Raw genomic sequence first — 17,458 nt, forward strand, 5'->3', positions numbered from 1 at the left:
TTACACCTAAATGCGAGAGCATATTTTTACTTAATAGTATATATATTTTGTATGTTGTTAACTTATCACAATCTCCCTTTGAAGTTATGTCACTTTACACCTCGTGTGAGAGCTGACAACAGGGTCATTCTCACTCTTCCGTCTATGTGTGGGTGGTGTGCATTTTACTTTTGCATATGTCGTAAAGCCCCCAGTTCATTGTTACTGTTTGTGCTTTGGATAGTCGATTATCTTTTATGTTTGCCTCCATTTTTGCCATTTCTGTGTTTCTCTGTGTGGGTCTAAGCTTCTGACTGGTATCAGATTCTCGCTTCCTTTACTGTTTTTTGTATTACAGGTCTGATGGTGATGGCGTCTCCCAGTTCCCATTTATCTTAAAAAGTCTTTATTTCTCCTCAATTTTTTAAAGATAGTTTCACTGTGTATAGAAGCCTCATCTGACAGGTGTTTCTTTTTCAGTAGTTGAAGATGCTACTTTGTTGTCAGCATTGTGTAATTTCTAAGGCTGTCAGTTTTGTCCTTGTTCTCTACATGAAATATGTCCTTTTCCCCCTTTGGTGACCTTCAGGATTTTTCCTTGATCTTTCATTTTCAGCAATTGGACTGATCAGTCTGACTGTGACATTTGCTTGTTTATAGTTTATCTCACTTGGTGTTCTCTGAACCTCTGGGATATGTGGTTTCATGCATTTTATTATTTTGAGATAATTCCTGAACATTGTCCTCCAGGTATTTCTCCCACCCCATCTCCTCTCTTCTTATGCAACACCAGTCATTTGTTTTATACTCTCCCCAATTCCCCGGACCCTGTTCTTTCTTTTCCACTCTTTTTTTTTCTTTGTGTTGGGTCATTTATACTGACTTATCTTGAAGCCCACTGGTGCTTTTCTCAGCTGTGTGAAGTCTAGTGACGAGCCCATCAAAGGAATTCTATGTTTCTTACATTGTGGTTTTTCTTAAAAAGGGTTTCTATTTGCTGGAGATCCCGTATCTTTGGTGAAATTCCCTAACTTTTGATCCCTGTAGCTCACTTGTTCCACTGGACACAACGCAAGAGAGACTGAGGTAAACACTGTCTTCATCTGAAAATGGGCATGCCTGTCTGTCAGGCCGTCCGTGTGGAAGGCTGAGCCAGCGTAGTCGAGAGATAGCGGAGTTCGCGTCTTGTTTGAGGGGACTTCGGCTCCCTCTAGAGGAGGGCTGCACTGCCTCGTGCTCGGGGGTAGGGGGGAGGTCAGAGAGTGTTATGTGGTGTTGGGGTGTTGGGGCGCCATCCCCAGCTCTCCCTGCACATGCGAAGCGTGGAGGAGGTGTGTCGCTAAGCTCCTGTCTGACCTCACTGCGGTTGCTTGTTACTCTCAGCGAGGCTCGAGCTGGGACGGAGGGTTCTTCCATTGGCTCAGCTGCGGTCTTCGAGAGTGTGCCTCGGCCTCGTGGCTGGCTTTTAACACTCCCACCCTTTCGACTATGGCAGTCAACCTCTGCCTTGTATCTGTGGTTTTAGATTTGAAGGCTTTTCATATATACTGTAGATTGCATCCCAGAAAGCATGGCTAGGTTTACATTTCACGAGCAGCAAGTGAGGGTTCTCTTTCGCACGGATTTCCGTCTCTAATGTCACTAGGCTCTTTTGCTATGCTGGGATTCCAAAATTTTGTTGCTCACGTATACAGTGGAAGTGTAGCAGTGGGTCTTGCGCGTAGTAGGGCATAAAACATTTTTATTGGTTAACCGATGAATCAGAATATCAGTGTCCCATCGAGTGGTCCAGACGTACCACTTTCATTTTGATTTGTTCCTAAGTGACAGAAGCAGCCACGACCAGGTTCAGGAATGCAGAGGATGTAGTTCATTCAGAAACTCCGTTTGACAGAGAGGAGAAGCAGTTGTCTCCCTAACTGAAAAATACCACTGCCCAAGGGTCTAGAAAACTGAATCCTCATCCTGGTTCTGCTTCTAATTCTTTGTCTTTTAACATACAAATTACCGACCAGTTCTGTTCCCAGTTTATCTGTCAAATAGGATTAGTGATTTATTTCAGTAGCGTGTGGTGAAGATAAAATGAAATTATGTAAGTGTAAGCCCTTTACAACAATTTTTAAGTGCTATAGAAATATAAAGTATTCCTCTAGGGTCAGAGAGGTGTAGAAAAACGTGGGAGTTAGAATTTCAAGGCACCTTTTGCCATCTAAGCATCACCGTATGCGAGCACACATGAATATGGAAGAGAGCAAAATTAGAAGTAGAGTCTTCCCCTCGCTAAAATTAGCCTACTTGTAATGGAGGTTAATTAAGTCCTTCTCGACCAGGCAAGGGCACAGTTTTAAAGGGAAGTCAAATGTAAGCCCTGACTCCCGCTGGGAGGGGATGAGATCTTTGCACCATCTCCCACTCTAAGCTTCCTGCCAGACCGTGTTTCCTGCAGACCTAACCTGCCCCTCCACCTGCCGTCTCAGGTCTAGAATTCACCCACTGGTGTGAACCCGCACTTGCACTCAGACAATGGAGACAAAAAAGACAAAAAGTCATCAGGAATTTTGTGTCCTTCTGCCAGCTCTCATTCACACCAAAAATAGTCGACACCAAAGGGGACCAGAGCACAGGCAATGCTCAGCGTACAGCTCTACTTCCTCGTTCGTAAACTGTTACACATAGTTGAACCCCTCAGCCGTAGCCTGGTAGATCTGGAGCAGGGTCAGCAAACCACCAACCCCAGGCCAAATCTGGCCCACCACCTGTTTTTATAAATAAAGTTTTATTGGAACACAGCCACTCCCATTTCTTCACATATTTCATATGGCTGCTTTAGCACTACAATGGCAGAACTGAGTAATTGCAATAGAACTTGTGTGGCCTGCAAAGCTGAAAATATTTGCCGTCGGGCCCTATGCAGAAAAAGTTGGTCTGTCCCTGGTCCAGAGCAATGATACTCATCCTGTGTACTCCCCACCACCGTTCCTGAAGCAGATTTGGTTTCCTGAGTTCTCTTTCTTCTTTCATTTAATGAATCAATTGATACTTTGGAACCTAAGAATAACGAGGGCCAGAGTTGTTCAGGTAGGAGAATATGATGCCAGGAGCATTACAGTTTATAATGTTTAGAAAAGTTGATAGAAAATACAAGCAAAAGAACATGTTCAACGCTACTCCATGCGGATAAAAACAGCTAAATCTGGAAGTTAGAAAAATCTACACAATAAATTACTCAGTTTTTTCAATAAATAAATAGTCATGGACAAATGAAGGCAGAGTCAGGCACCTGTGGAGACGAAGAGGCTTAAGGGACATTTCAGACTAATGCAGGTGCAGCTCTTCTAATTTGAACAACACTGCTGAGCTGACTGGACATAGTAGGAGAATCAGAATACCAATAGTGTCTTGGTGTTATGAAGGAATTATTTTTAGTTTATTAAATATGATAATGGTGTTGTGATTACTTGTTTAAAAAAATCCTTATCTGGGGTGCCTGGGTAGTGCAGTCGTTGGGCGTCTGCCTTCGGCTCAGGGCGTGATCCTGGCGTTCCGGGATCGAGTCCCACATCGGGCTCCTCCGCTGGGAGCCTGCTTCTTCCTCTCCCACTCCCCCTGCTGTGTTCCCTCTCTCGCTGGCTGTCTCTCTGTCACATAAATAAATAAAATCTTAAAAAAAAAAATCCTTATCTGTTAGATAAAGTTAAATAGCAGTATTTGTGGGTGAAATAATATGATACTTAGGATTTTCTTTTCCTTCTCTTAAACTTCTGCACACAAAAAAACAAAATAGCAGGGAGCACAGAAGAAAGAATATTGCCAAAAGGTTGAAATGTATTGAACCGGAGTGATGAGTACATGAAGCTCTTGCCTTTCTCTCAAACTGTGTTATCTGTTTGAACATTTTCATCATAGTGTTTTCTAAAAAACCTAAGTTGAGTCATGTTTTAATCTGAATCCTGGTTTTTGCCAGCTATTTGTACATCAGTAAAATGGACATTATAAGTCAAATTGTTTGTGGCATTGTGAGGATTATGAGAATTCAATGAGATAGTAAATTAAGCACAGTGCCTGACAGATAGGAATGATCAATACCTGGGAGCTGTGGTGTCGTATCTGCTATCAGATGACAAAAACATAACCCCTTACGAGCCGAGATCACGCGCCCTATAATTGACTTATGTGAATAACGGACCTTAAATCCATACTGTTGCTACCCAGGAGTAAGGAGCCAAAACAGATGATGTTCTCACTGTAGACACACATTTCCCTGACAGTCTGGAAACAGTCATAGTCTGGAAACCAAGATGCATGGAAGGAAGACCTGTGGTGTTGAGGGGTCATGACTGGAAGTTCAGGTTGTCAAAACAAGATGTGTATTCCTCAGTGGGAATTTCAAAAGCAGTTTTCTGTAACGTTGCTAATAAATGCCTGTGAACACATTTTAAAAGCCCCCCGTGCATGCGCAGTCCTGTGACTTTGGTACTGACCAGTTTCCCACTTGGAGTTGCTTTTGTCTGTCCTTGATACCTTGTGCTCAAATGAACCCAGAGATGGCTCTGAGTGACATGATGCTCCTGTCAGAGTCTCAGCTGACGTCATCGGCCACTTCATCAGCCACTCATTAGCCAGTATGCATTGCTCAAGCTTGTAGGACTTAAGGCTGTGGGATTTTAGAGCAAAAAAAGAAAAGCTGTCTCATCCCTCAGTCACCTCAGTCAAATGAAATAGAGTTGGACCCCGTCTGACAGACTGTGTTCCTTAAAATTCATCCCTTTTGCGGGGGTGGGGGGGAGATCCCCTTAGTAAAACTACTGTCAGAAATGGTGGGGGAAGTTGAGGAAGCGACGTTCTGGTTGATCTGAAGATACCAAAACTGTCCTTTTTTCTGTTCTTCTACAGAACGACATCACACCTTTACACGTTGCATCAAAAAGAGGAAATGCCAACATGGTAAAACTATTGCTTGACCGAGGAGCTAAAATCGATGCCAAAACGAGGGTAAGAGCACAGTTTGTGTACATGCTTATACTTTTTCTGATACCTTCAGAAGTAAGAATTCTTCTGATACCTTCGCACTGGCTCAACCCTGGCTTTACTTTGACTTCACTTGTCATAGTCTGAGAAAATGACCGCTAAATTTATTTGTCCGCCAATGGGATGCTGATCCATATTTATAAATCTGTAATACATGTTTAAATGGTATATGGTGTTAATTATAGAAACTAAGGCCTAAGGTGTAGAGTTTTAGTTGAGTTAGATTTTTTTCAGAATTCAGTCACTGCTTGACAGTACAGGCTGGGCTGTTTGGTCAGTGTGGTATTAACACTGACAGTTATTCTGTTTACTTATTTGAAAGATTTTGTTTATTTGAGAGAGTGAGAGAGAGAGAGCACAAGCAGGGGGAGCAGGCTCCCCCCTGAGCAGGGGCTCCATCCCAGGGCCCTGGGATCCTGACCTGAGCTAAAGGCAGACACTTCCCCGACTGAGTCACCCCGGCGCCCGACAGTTACTCTAGTTAAAAACAAACCTGTCTACTTTTGCAACTGCTGCCGGGAATGTAAAATGGTGCAGCTACTATGGAAAACCGTATGGAGTTTCCTCAGAAAGCGAAAAATGGAACCACCCTACCATCTAGCAGTTCCTCTACCAGGTATTTACCCAAAAGTATGGAAAGCAGTATCTTGAAGCCCTCTTTGGCCACTCATGTTCAATCGCAGCGTTATTGCACTAGCCAAGAGGTGGAAGCAGGCCACGTGTCCATCGACAGGTGAATGGATAGAGAAAATGTCATGTATACATGCAACGGAATGGCGTGCTGCCTAAGAAGGATGGACTCCTGTTGTGTTCTACATGAGTGGAGCTTAAGGACATATCCTGCCTGAAAGAGGCCAGTCACAGAAGTATAATACTATATGATTCCGCTTCTATGGGGTACCTAGAGTCATCAGAATCATAGAAACGGAAGCAGAATGGTACTTGCCTGGAGCTTTGGGAACAGAGAAATGGAGAGTGTTGTTTAACAGGGATGGAGTTTCAATTTTACAAGAGGAAAAATTTCTAGAGATGTTACATAACCGTGAGAATACAGCTAACACGACAGAAATGTATACTTAAAAATGGTTAAGGGAGTAAATTTTATATTGTGTGTTTTTTACCGCAATCTAGAAATTTTTAGAGAAACACAGGTCTGTTTGGCTAGGTGTTTGGCATGTTGCTTGATTCAGTGAAATGCACTGTGTGTAGGGGAAGGAACTGAGTCTCAGAAGCAAGTTCAAATCCCAGATGCTAACCTTAGCCAGTTGTCTTCAGTAGGCCATTTAATCTTCTCCGTGTAATTTCTCTATCTGAAATTAAAGAAAATCAGAGGCCACCTTGAAGGGTTGTTGCAATGATCGAGTTAATGTTTGTAAACTGTGTTGGCATAAAGTCAGCCAGAAATAAGTCCCAGTCATTGCTGGTATAACTCAGAGGTCCAATTAGCACTAAACTTCTAACCAAGGGATTATCTAATGTTTTCAACATTTCATGTGTTTGTTCTAAGGTGTGAGCAAGAGTGGGTAACAAAGGCTAGTAAAAATGTGATCTCACTGTACACAGCCCCCTAGCTAAGGGTCTTGGATAGTTTGCAACCCCCGCAGTCCTGGGCTTCTCCCTGCCAGAATCCTGATCTCCGTGTTTCTAAAACCGGCCTGGTAACCTGAATTTGATTCCTGCGGCTCCTTGATTTACTACTTCATTTACTGTTCACTGCATTTATTCACTCAGCCGACACCGAGGCAGCCGGCAGGGGGGTAGACGGACCTGTACTCCGACCTGAAGACAGCCCTGCTGTAGGTGCTTAGCAGGAGATCCAAGCTTCTTTTTTCTGATAACTATTGACCCTGAAAACTATGTACGTTAAAAGAAACAAGCTTTCTAGAGAGGAGTGAAGAATGATGAAGTTTGACCCCTAGAGGACTGTCTGACTGGGCAAGTAAATTGAACAGAGCTCTTTTTGAATTGGCTTTGCATTATCTAATAAGAAGCCATAACCAGGATGCTGGAGCTGTTGCTTGAAATGGCGGAGGTCGTCCGCTAATATAGGCTATTTAGGGACGTTGTAAGGAATGGAACAGAATCCGTGCTTATGCCCCTTGATTACCATGTAGGGCTGAAGGATCATTTGTGAGTAGGGAGGGTTTTTATGAAGAAAAATGAGGAGTCCTGGAGCCATGCAGCAGAGAGGAGCTTGAAGGGATATACCTGGATATCCAGCCAGGGTTTTAGTGGGTAAATGGTTTAAAAATTACCTTACTTCTCACTTGATAAAATCATCCATCACAGGCAGAATTCCTTTTTGGTCATTTTGCATCATTTATCAAACACTTACTTGATATATGATACAGTGAGAGGAGAAAAGGGTATCTGGGGAACTCAGGCCCCAGGTTTATGGGGCATATAGTGGCACAGAGTTAAAACATAAAAACTCTTCTGGATGAAAGTATCAGAGATAGGGAATAATGTCCTATGCAACTTTGCATCTATGCAAATTCAGGATGCAACTTGGTTTCTCTGCCACTTTGCCTCCCTGTTCTGAAAGGCTATCTGATTTTGAATAAAATGCAGACTCCTTTTTCCCATCCATTCAGTTTTAACTGGGATTTTCTTTTCTCCTGTGCTATGTGAATGGCGTGTGAACGTGAAGGAGACAAAACAGAACAGAGAAGCCTGTCCTGCTTCTGTTGTCCCGCATGGAGTGGGGGTAGGGTGGGATGTCAGCTGGGCACAGACTGAATTCCTGGCAGACTGTATCAAAGAAAGCGTAGTACATACCCCAAATATATAAACTATTTTGTGTTCTTCTCATCAAAGCTTCCCTTCTCTCTGGCTGAAATGACTAAGTACTGATTGGGTGTGTGGGTGAAAGGGAGGGAGCCAGCTAAAATGTCAGAGAGCCCTAGGGACAAGCCTAAAAACAGAAAACAAAATTGTTCATAAATATGATTTGTAACTACTCAATCCAGTAGCTCTTGGGAAAATAAGTATTGTTATCTGCCAAGCCACCTCCTACCAGGTACGCATTACTGTTGTGGCTGCCTCGTTGCATCACCCTCTGCCCTGTTACGTACAATCCCCCATGTTTAGACACAGGAAAACATCTCTGGATTCCACTTCAGGGGCCAGCACTCCGTGGGACCTGGTTTGCTCCCTCTGTTCCCTGCATGGGCTGCTGACGTAATAAAGGACTCATGTTAAAAGTGGACTCTTAGAGCCCTTTTATTCAAGCAGGTAAACTTGAATTATGGACAGAGTAGTTTAGCTAGGACCTGAGCAAGATTTTACCAGCTGGAAAAGCAAATGAGAGTGCATTTTATTTTACCTCAGTGACCTGATCTGGAGTCTTAAGGGTGACTTGCAAGTAAAATTGTGACCTGAGGCAAGTTTACCCTCCTGAGCCTTAGTTTCTGTCCCAGCATGGATGGGGAGTTGTTTCAGATGATTTTACCAGCTCTCACGTTTGGAAGAGACCCCCATGTCAGGCTTCCTGCTCAGTGGGAAGTCTGCTTATTATTCTTATAGTTTATTCTTCAGTTTTACCCCACCCAGACACTGGCAAAGCTGCGACGAATAGTGACAGGAAGGAACAAAGAAAAGTAGGTGCTACCAGTATCAGCCCTGCAGCAGGAATGACTGGGGCTCCCAATGACCTGCTTTGCAGAAGACCTTAGCAGTTTTCTCCCCACTGAATTAACCGATGGCCGGGAAAATGCTGCAGGCCTCCCGCAGATTTCACTGGGTTTTGCCCCAGGGATATTCACATTCACAGACTCCAGACTCTTGAGTCCTTCCTTCCCTGTTCCCTGCCCACACCCCACACTCCCACCTCCACTCCCTGCCACTAAAGCCAAGGGTCCACACCAGCAGCCAGCCCGGGCCTCTGTGGCTGCACAAGTACAAGATGCCAGCCTAGAACCCTGTGCGGACCCCCAGAACCATGTGCACACTTGGGGCTAGCCCTGTCCACACCACTGGCCTGACCTCATCACCGGCTAGATGGCAACAAGCCAGGGCCTTCACAGCGGTTTTGGGGTCTAAATTTGGCTCTGCTCCCAGTCACTGGCCTTTACCATTTGGCACATGTACAGGGAACCTTCTAGCTGTGCACCTGTATGCCCCAACCAGACTCTCATTAGTGGCCTCCAAGGCTAGGCACATATCCATGGGGAGACCCTGCAGCCTGAGGAGGACATGCTAATGGCAGGGCTCCCACAGCTGTTTGAGGGCTGGATCTGGCCCTGTCTCCCATCACTGGTCTGCACCACTCGGCTCACCGGCAGCTGGTCCTTCCAGCTGTGTACCTGCCTGCCCCTTGCCTGACTCCCCACGCCCGCCTCAACTGCACTGTGCCCACCGTGGTGAGGCCTTACAGCCACAATAAGACACACGGACAGCCGTGGTCCCCACAGCTGCCGGTACACCTGCAGTTGGCCTAGGCCTTTGTAGCTGGCCCTGGCCCCCAACACTCTGTGTATGTTTGAAAACAGCCCCCACTACTACATAGACCCGCAGCTGGCCCCTATTGCTGTGTGCACACCACCAGCTCCAGCCACCACCACTGTCCGCACCAGCCCCTAGCCACTGGCCCTGGAGAGGCCTCTGAGGACTCTGACAACCCTTGTAGCCACTGCAGACCCCCCCACAGTGCTCACCAAGAACCACACAGTTGCAAGTGTTGTGGACCTGAGTGGCCTGAGCAGATGAGACATTCCATACCCCGGGACACACCCCCGCATTTGGTGCTCTACACCCCAGACCTGGGCTTACAGCACACTCCAGTGTGTCCCCGCCCACCGGTGAAGGTCTTTCCATAGCGAAGTCAACCCATAAAGTCTGGAGGAGGTGACTGCTTCTTTAAATGTGCAGACATCTATATGCAAGGCTACGGGAATCTTGAAGAATCAGGGCAACATGACCCCACCAAAGGAAAACAGGAAACACAGTAACATACCCAAAAGAAATGACAATGTAGGAATTGCCTAACAAAGGATTCAAAATAATTGTTCTAAAGAGCTCAGAGAGCTACAAGAAAACGTAGTAAAACAATTTAATGAATTTAGGGGAAAAATACAAGAACAAAATGAAAAGTTCAACAGAGATAGAAAATATAAAAAGAGAGCCAAGCAGAAATTTGGAGCTGAAGAAGACAGTGACGGAACCAAAGACCTCAATAGAGCACTCCAACAGCAGACCAGACCAAGCAGACACAAGGGCCTTTGAAATTATCCAGCCAGAGGAGCAAAAGGGAAAAGAATGAAAACGAATGAAGAAAACCTGAGGGCTAAAAAGGCACCACTATGTGAAAACAATCTACCCATTATTGAGTCCCAGAAGGAGAAGAGAAACTTACTGGAGACTTAACAAATTGACATGACACCACCCCCAAATCTGGAGAGTACTAATGGTCAGGAGGGGGAAGAAACTAGACAAAGAAGGAGGTGCCCCTAGAGAACAGAAATTGGAGTTTTTTAAGAAAAAATATTAAAGAAAAAGCATCCAGTGGTTTTAGGTAAAAAAAAAAAAAGTCACTAGCGTTTTATTGATTAATTGATAAAGCTTTAATACAGCATTTAAACTGCATTTTCAAGATGTGAAATATTACATGAGTGGACCTTGAGTGCATTATAGGAAGTGGAATAAGTCAGACAGAGAAAGACAAATACTACGTATCCTCACTTAGATGTGGAATCTAAAAACATCACACCCACGGCAACAGTAGAAAGGTGGTTGCCAGAGGCTGAGAGGTAGAGGAAATGGGGAGATGTTGGTCAGAGGGTACAGACTGCCAGTAATCAGGTGTATCTATTTAGGTATCTAAGGTTTATCTTGGTGACTATAGCTAACAATCCTGTGTTGTATATGCAAAAGTTGCTCTGAAAGTAGACCTTCAGTATTTTGAGCATAACAACAGCAAAGTTATGTGAGGTGAAGAATGTGTTAAGTAACCTTATTGTGGAAAGCATTTCACTACATACACACACGCACACACACACACACACACACACAGATATACATATACATGTATATATGTATGTATACACACACAGGTAGATGGATGGATGGATGGGTAGATAGATCGATCGATAGATCAGATCATCACGTGGTATAACCTAAACCTACACAGTGTTCCAGGTCAATTTTATTTCAGCAAATTTGGGGGACACTGAAGAAGAAGCTTGTACATGAATGTTCCTGAAAGCATTTAGCTAGGATCTGATGAACCACAAAGCCTGTGGTCTTTTTTCTATTTAGTTCATTTCAAAAAAGCTTCTATTTTCTCAGCCTCTTAATGCTGACTAACGTCAACTGGCTTGTTACCTTATTCTCCCGCAGAATAGACAAGAGTAAGTACGTCGAGTATCTCTGTAATAATGCTGGCAAATGTGCTGAGATATAAACATATACCAAGGCAGATTTTTCCAGTTTGGTCTATATGCAGATCCTAATTTTAAAATAATTTTTGAAATTTGTTCATTTTTTCAACAAGATTTTAATAGCTTTATTTATAGATTAAAAAACTTTACAAAGAATGGCTACTTGTGGTAGCCTGCTGGTTTTTTGTTTTTTGTTTTTTTTTAATTTCTCCATTTAACTCTAGCTCTCTGTAAAGCTAGCATGTATACTTCTTGAAGGAAGATACTTTGCAATGGGTGGTGTCTCGTCATTTTCCTTTTCCTTTGCATCAATTCACAGCCAAATCAAAGGCTCAGTATGGACCCGAATCAGAACCATTTTAAAGCTTTGTATCTTCTGAGTTCTCTCTTCTCACTGGCTCTTCTCTACCCGATAATAAAGGCAACTGTGCTTGTATTTAGTGCTTCAGAAAAGATGGCGGAGTTCCAGGTAGAGTCAGTAATACCCGTACTCTGATTCCCAGAATGCTGCTCTAATCGCGCCTAGCAGGTGCCACTGCCTGCATCCGCATACAATCCCACTACTACCACATCACATCCAAAGCTCCACCTTGGCACTCAGACGCACACATTCATCTTCGTATCTGTAGCACTTAGCATACTTCTTGGCATATACCAGGTGTTTAATAAGTATGCGCCAAACATATAAAATAAGAGATACTCTCCTTAATGTTAATTTGCCAAAAGGTCTTAATTTTCATGACGTTAAACTGATCCTTTGGTAATGTAGTTTTGCTCCCTGAAGTTGATGGCTTCCAATTGATTTATAAGAATGAAGAGATATTTGTGTGCAAGTAGATGAAGGGTTTTCAGAATACCTCAGGTCTGTTGGTTGTTATAGTCTTACTATTCTGGGAAGGTGTCAGGGGCCACTTGGGTACCCTGTAATTTTCACCTGTCCTTTCCCAGAAATGCATCTGCTTCTATTTTACAGGTTAAATACAAAGAAAAAAGAAATATTCGTATTGACTTTTGCTTTCTATTTTATTTCCAGAAGTGTATTTCCCTGCCCAAAAATAAATCCTTAAAGAAAATATTAAATATTTTATGGTCATAAAATAGTCTCTATCAAAGAGAAAATCTAATGCAGTACTTACTCCTTAGAGTTCTAACATAGACATGTTGACAAGAGCATGTGAAATAATGCAAAATACTCTGGGTTTCTACATTAATCAAGATGAATTTGAAAATATTTATGTCATTCAAAAATAGATTAATTTTTCATTTTTACATCACAAATATTAAAAGTTACTTGAAATTTATTTGGATTCAGAAAAGGGCAGTGGCATCTTCCCTTAAATGTTGCTGTGAACCTTAAACTGCTCTAAAAAACATTCTTTTTTTCCTAATTTTTTTAAAGATTTTATTGATTTGACAGAAAGACAGCCAGTGAGAGAGGGAACACAAGCAGGGGGAGTGGGAGAGGAAAAAGCAGGCTCCCAGTGGAGCAGGGAGCCCAATGCGGGGCTCGATCCCAGGACCGTGGGATCACGCCCTGAGCCAAAGGCAGACACTTAATGACTGAGCCACCCAGGTGCCCCCCCAAAAATTAAGTCTTAATATTAAAAAAAAGAAAGTACAAGTAATCATGAAATGCCCTTAGCTTTCAACACATGAAAATCTCTTTAAAGGAAAGAATGCTTTTAAGAGTTGCAAAGAGTTCTGAGAACATGACAGAAGCATGTCCTCTCTCTGTCTCTCTCTCTCTCTCTTTCTCTCTTCTCTAATAATTTTATGACATATTGGAAACCCCTTTTCCCTTACCAAATTAGAGCTATTAAAGTATTGGGTAAATTTTGTATGCCACTGAAGCCAGGCTCTCCTGAAGAATCTACAAAGCAGGCTTAGGACAGGTATTATTTTCATTAACTAAGTGCTGGTGCCCAGATAGTACTCAACTCTTTCTCCTATTTTCTTGTGATGTATGTCGGTAGTGCTCACACCTATTTCTTTTAAGTAACTCTACATCCATTGGGCACACAAGTACTCTATAGTTATCAACACTAAGCATCTTTAATTATCCTCCTTCCCAAAGGAATGATACGGTAAATAAGTCATTATTGCTTTTTTAAAGTGTCAACTTTAATTTGAGTTTTTTCCATGTAACATCTTCTAAGAACTATATAAAAAGCAACTTTATATATTTAAAATCATATTTTATATTAAGGTATTCAGTTTCTACCTGCTAAAAATTCAAGAAGTCTCTTATCTATTTTTAGAAGGAATATTCCTGAAGTAGTGTGTGATAGAAACAAATGTAGACTATGATTGTATAGTGTGTAGAAGTTAGATGCTCATGTTTTTACTTAACTGTATTAGAGTTTTGACTTCAAGTAATAATGGACTATAGTGGGAAAATAGTTATATGGAAAAATAGTTTTTAAAAACTTCTTTGGAGGCATTAAAAAGTAATCAAAACTTGGCATAAATTGGAGTGAGTTCAACTTTTGAAAGAACTAAATAACACGAGATGAGATCTATATTTATATGACAGATACTGTGATACAATTCATGGAGAAAGGCACAATGTTATTGTTTTGAGGTTAGGGGATCAAGTTTGGGGCTGTAAGAGTGGCTGGATATTCAGGGAGGAATCACTGAAAGGAGGGAACCAAAAATAAAGTGCTGAAGTTGATATAATAATTCCCACAATCCTTAGGTCAGCCCTGGACTGTGTGTGTTGGGGGGGTTGAAACACCAAGGAGGCAAGAGGGAAATAACAGGTAAAAAATTGAAAGCTGAGAAGAAAGTTCAGCAGTGCCTATTGCAAGGAAGGCAGTCACCACATCAGGGAGGCTTGGTAAACATCTTTGGCTTTTTACTAACTCTACAAGGACTGAATCTTAGAAGTTATGAGTGTGTCCCAAGTCTAAAGGCATTACTCTTGGAATAAGGACAAAACTGAAACAGACCTGCCATTGAAAACCTAAAACCAAGTCCCTCCAAGATCAGAGTCTTTATAGCATATTATTCACAATATCCAGTATTTAATTTAAAATTTAACATATAATTTTAAAATTACTAGTACACATGAGAGGGGAAAAAAGTCTGACTTGTAGTCCAAAGGAAAAGTTATATAATAAAAACAGACCCATGGATGACTCAGATATTAGAATTAATAGACTTTAAAATAACTATGATAAATTTGTTAAAGATCTGAAGGAAAAGATAGATATAATGAGCAAGGCAAAAAGAGGAAAAACTTCAGGAGAAATAAGGAAATTGTGAAAAAATAAATCTTACAACTAAAAAACAGTATCTAAAAAAAAAAATTCACTGGATGGGATAAAGAACGATCAAATACAAAGGGAGAAAGAATTGGTGAACTTGAAGACAAGTTATAAAAATCATCCAAACTGTAGAACAGAAAGCAAAAAGATTAAAAATCAAGTTAACACCACGCCAACAACCTGTGGAATAGTAGCAAGCTGACTAAATATATACAATGCAGCCCAAGAAGCAAGGGGAAAAGACAGTGGAGTAGAAAAGATGTATATATTTATTTCCACTTCAATCATAAACTGCAACCCCTGAACCCAGGACACTTAGTGCACCCCAAGGAGGATGAATACAAAGAAAACCACACAGAGGCACATTATAGTGAACCTGCTAAATGTCAGAGATAGAGAAAAAAAAAATGTAGGCAGCCAGAGAAGAAGACACATTATACATGGAAAAACGATGATGAGACTGTGATCTAACTTCTTATCAGAAACACTGGAGGCCAGGGGCCCCTGGGTGGGTCTGCTGGTTAAGCATCTGCCTTCGGCTCAGGTCGTGATCCCAGGGTCCTGGGATCAAGCCCCATGTTGGGCTCCCTGCTTAGGGGCTAGTCTGCTTCTCCCTCTGCCCCTCCCTCTGCTCGTGCTCTCTCACTCTGTCTCTCAAATAAGTAAATAAAATCTTGAAACAAAGAAAGAAAGAAACAAACAAACACACACTGGAGGCCAGAAGGCAATGGAACATTTTTCAGGTACTAAATGAAAAATAGCTTTTAATCTAGAATTTATATCCAGTAAACATTAATTCATAACAAGAGCAAAATACAGTTTCAGATAAGCAAAAATTGAGATGTGTTACAATCAAACCCACCGTAAAAGAAATACTAAAGGAAGTTCTTCATTCTGCAGGGAAATGATACCATATGGAAATGTGAATCTAAAAAAAGGAGAGAAAAGTTGGAAGTAATACATAAGCAGATCAATATAAAGAACATTCTTTCTTTTTAGAAATTCCTTAAAATTTGATTATTTAAAGACAAATACCAGTCTATTATGAGGTTTGTAATACATGTGGAAGTTAAATATCTGATATTTATAGCACAAAAGGTAAAATTAATAGTGTAAATGGAAATATAATATTACAGAATTTCATATTATGTGTGAAGTTATATACTAATTCAATATGTCATACGTAATGTTATGTGATACATGATTGATAACATAATATTATTAGACTGTTAAATTAAGGATACATATTGTAATGCCTCAGGCAACCACTAAAAGAAAAAAGGAAAAGAAAAAAAGAGATTTAGTTAAAAAGCCAAAGGAGGAGACAGCCAAAGATATATGTAACGATTCAGTGATGATGAATACTAAGTAATGCTCAATTAACCCAAAAGAAGACAAAAAAGAGGGACAAAAAACCCACAAAGAGTGGGAAAATACACAGCAAATAGCAGAAGGGTGTGTGTTCTAGGCTCAGAGAGAAAGTCATGGTTTTCTAAGTAGCGAGAACAACAGAAGGATTTTGCCTTGTTTTAGTTTGATTTAAAGATATAGAATGTATGACAGGCACAGCAAAGAAGGGAATTAGAAAGAGAGACTTCTCTCTCCTATACACAAATGGCAGAAACGAATTCTAGATCTTAAAAGGAGATTGTTTTACAGGAGAGGGAATCGACCCCTCAGATGGAGGCAAGAAAAAGTACAAATTCTGAGCCCGGCCGTTGGCTTGCGTGTGACCCTGAGTAGGGATAGCCATCCTCCGGAGCAGCTTTCTCAGCTCTAAGTGGAACTTCTGATGCCTTTCTCATGAGTTGTAAAGATTCAATAAGATCACAAATATAATGTGCCTGGAACAACAGGGAGGTTTCAAAACATGTTATAGCTCTCCCTCCTAGGCCAGGTCTACGACCACATGAGGAGGCAGTCAGAATATTCGGTAAAATATCCAGATATGAGAATAGCATTACTGTTGGACTGAATTGCTGGCTGCCCTTTTACTTCCCTCTAACCGGGTTATAACTCTCCCCTCCCTGAGTAGTACCTGCTTTTTGTTTCATTGTTTTCAGTTTTCAGTTAAATATCACATCCTGTTTTATATCCATGACATAGGAAAAGAGTTCTCTCTGCTTGATTTCCTTTTTCTTCTCTAGAGTGAGATTTTTTTTTTTTTTTTGCTTAGAGGAACGGCAAGAAAGGAACCTACAGAATACAAGTCAAAATAAGAGTCCATTTTTAAAAGTATTTCCCAAGTCATGAATTTGTATCATTTCAGTGTTGGCTTTGAACAAATTCAGCCTGTTAAGAACATATTCTGGGTGCGGTATTCTTGGGTGTGATGCCTTCACGTCCTGTTCCTTTCTTTTCAGCAAAAGAGGACCTGAAAGAAAGCCTTTTTGACCTTCGAATGTGCAAGGTTTTGCTCTTGGGCTAACACAAGAGAGCATTTTGTCCAGCCAGTAAAGTACAGTTTCCCACCTCAGTAATAAGATTACTGTCACTGGGGTGAAATATGAGATCTGGATGAGCCAGTTGGCTTTGCTTCAGAATTCTCCCCAAGGGAATACTGTTCATTATGTTAGCGCTTTAAAAATCAGGGGAATTGGAAGGGGAAAAAAAAACGAACCCCATGCAATTTCACTTCCCTCCCATAATGTTACTATGGCAACTCAGCATCCCTCTCTCCCTCTCTGCTGTCCAAGAGCACATGCTGCCGTTCAGGAGACGGCCTCCCTGGTGCCCCTGGAATTGCCTTTGTCAAGCAGTTGAAGAACTGCCTTCTGGTCCTGGACCCATTCTAAGTGGCCCTGT

General features: G+C 41.7%; 1 protein-coding gene across 1 annotated transcript in view; it reads left to right on the top strand.

The window, feature by feature from the left end:
• ANK3 (ankyrin 3) overlaps positions 1-17,458 on the top strand; it is a 329,444-nt gene that overhangs the window by 142,376 nt on the left and 169,610 nt on the right. Inside the window, exon 8 of the mRNA XM_040624672.1 lies at positions 4,873-4,971. Coding sequence (XP_040480606.1) covers positions 4,873-4,971 — 99 coding nt within the window. The remainder of the gene's footprint in view (positions 1-4,872; positions 4,972-17,458) is intronic.

This window comes from Ursus maritimus, unplaced genomic scaffold (genome assembly GCF_017311325.1).
Source record: "Ursus maritimus isolate PB19 unplaced genomic scaffold, ASM1731132v1 scaffold_7, whole genome shotgun sequence".
Lineage (NCBI taxonomy): Eukaryota > Metazoa > Chordata > Mammalia > Carnivora > Ursidae > Ursus > Ursus maritimus.